General features: G+C 40.9%; 1 protein-coding gene across 1 annotated transcript in view; it reads left to right on the top strand.

Moving 5' to 3' along the window:
• LOC108627963 (pro-resilin) overlaps positions 1–586 on the top strand; it is a gene marked incomplete at its 3' end in the record, with an annotated part of 4,221 nt that extends 3,635 nt beyond the window's left edge. The window contains 1 exon segment of the mRNA XM_018029580.1: positions 301–586. Within this exon segment, the coding sequence (XP_017885069.1) occupies positions 301–586 (286 nt within the window).
• Positions 587–684: the final 98 nt, after the last annotated feature.

The following is a 684-nucleotide window of genomic DNA, read 5'->3' as shown; positions in this document are numbered from 1 at the left end:
TATTTATATAACAGAATGCATGTGATTATACTGTATATAATATTTATATAATTGTCATGCGTTTAGGTGTCAGCTTTCTCCTTTTCTGTTGCATCCTTTATTAATTATCACATCTCGCTCATACACTTTACTTCTTACTCTTCTCTTAACGTTTCCCTCATCGATATTTCTGTCTTCGTCATTACTCCTACTACTACAGTTATTGCATATATTTAAATCTATCCCATTCTCTTGTTTTCTTCATTATAGACAGATGTATTGATAGAAGAGAATCGAGATTAACGTGTTAAATTCTTACAGCCTCAACCGTACAGCTTCCAGTACGAAGTATACGACCCTCCCAGCGGCAACGATTACTCCCAACGCGAGAGTAGCGACGGTAACGTTGTTCAAGGGGAATACAGAGTACTGTTGCCAGACTCGAGGACGCAAATCGTGAAGTACACGGCTGACGATGCGAATGGGTATGTCGCTGATGTCCAGTACGAAGGACAGGCTCAATTCTCCAGAGGAGGCATTGGCAGCGGGGCTTATGGGGCACCAGGAGCTGGTGGGTATCAAGGAGGCCAAGGTGGATACCAAGGAGGTAACTATAATTTTTGTTTTAGCCATGTTTAACACTAGAAAGACTGAAACTTAGTATATACCTATATTGCCCAAAGCAGTAAAAATGACTGCATTGTG

The sequence above is a fragment of the Ceratina calcarata genome, unplaced genomic scaffold, assembly GCF_001652005.2.
Source record: "Ceratina calcarata isolate Rehan_Ccalc_2016 unplaced genomic scaffold, ASM165200v1 scaffold486, whole genome shotgun sequence".
Lineage (NCBI taxonomy): Eukaryota > Metazoa > Arthropoda > Insecta > Hymenoptera > Apidae > Ceratina > Ceratina calcarata.
Note: the sequence above shows the minus strand (reverse complement) of the source record. Positions and strands in the feature narration are given on the sequence as shown.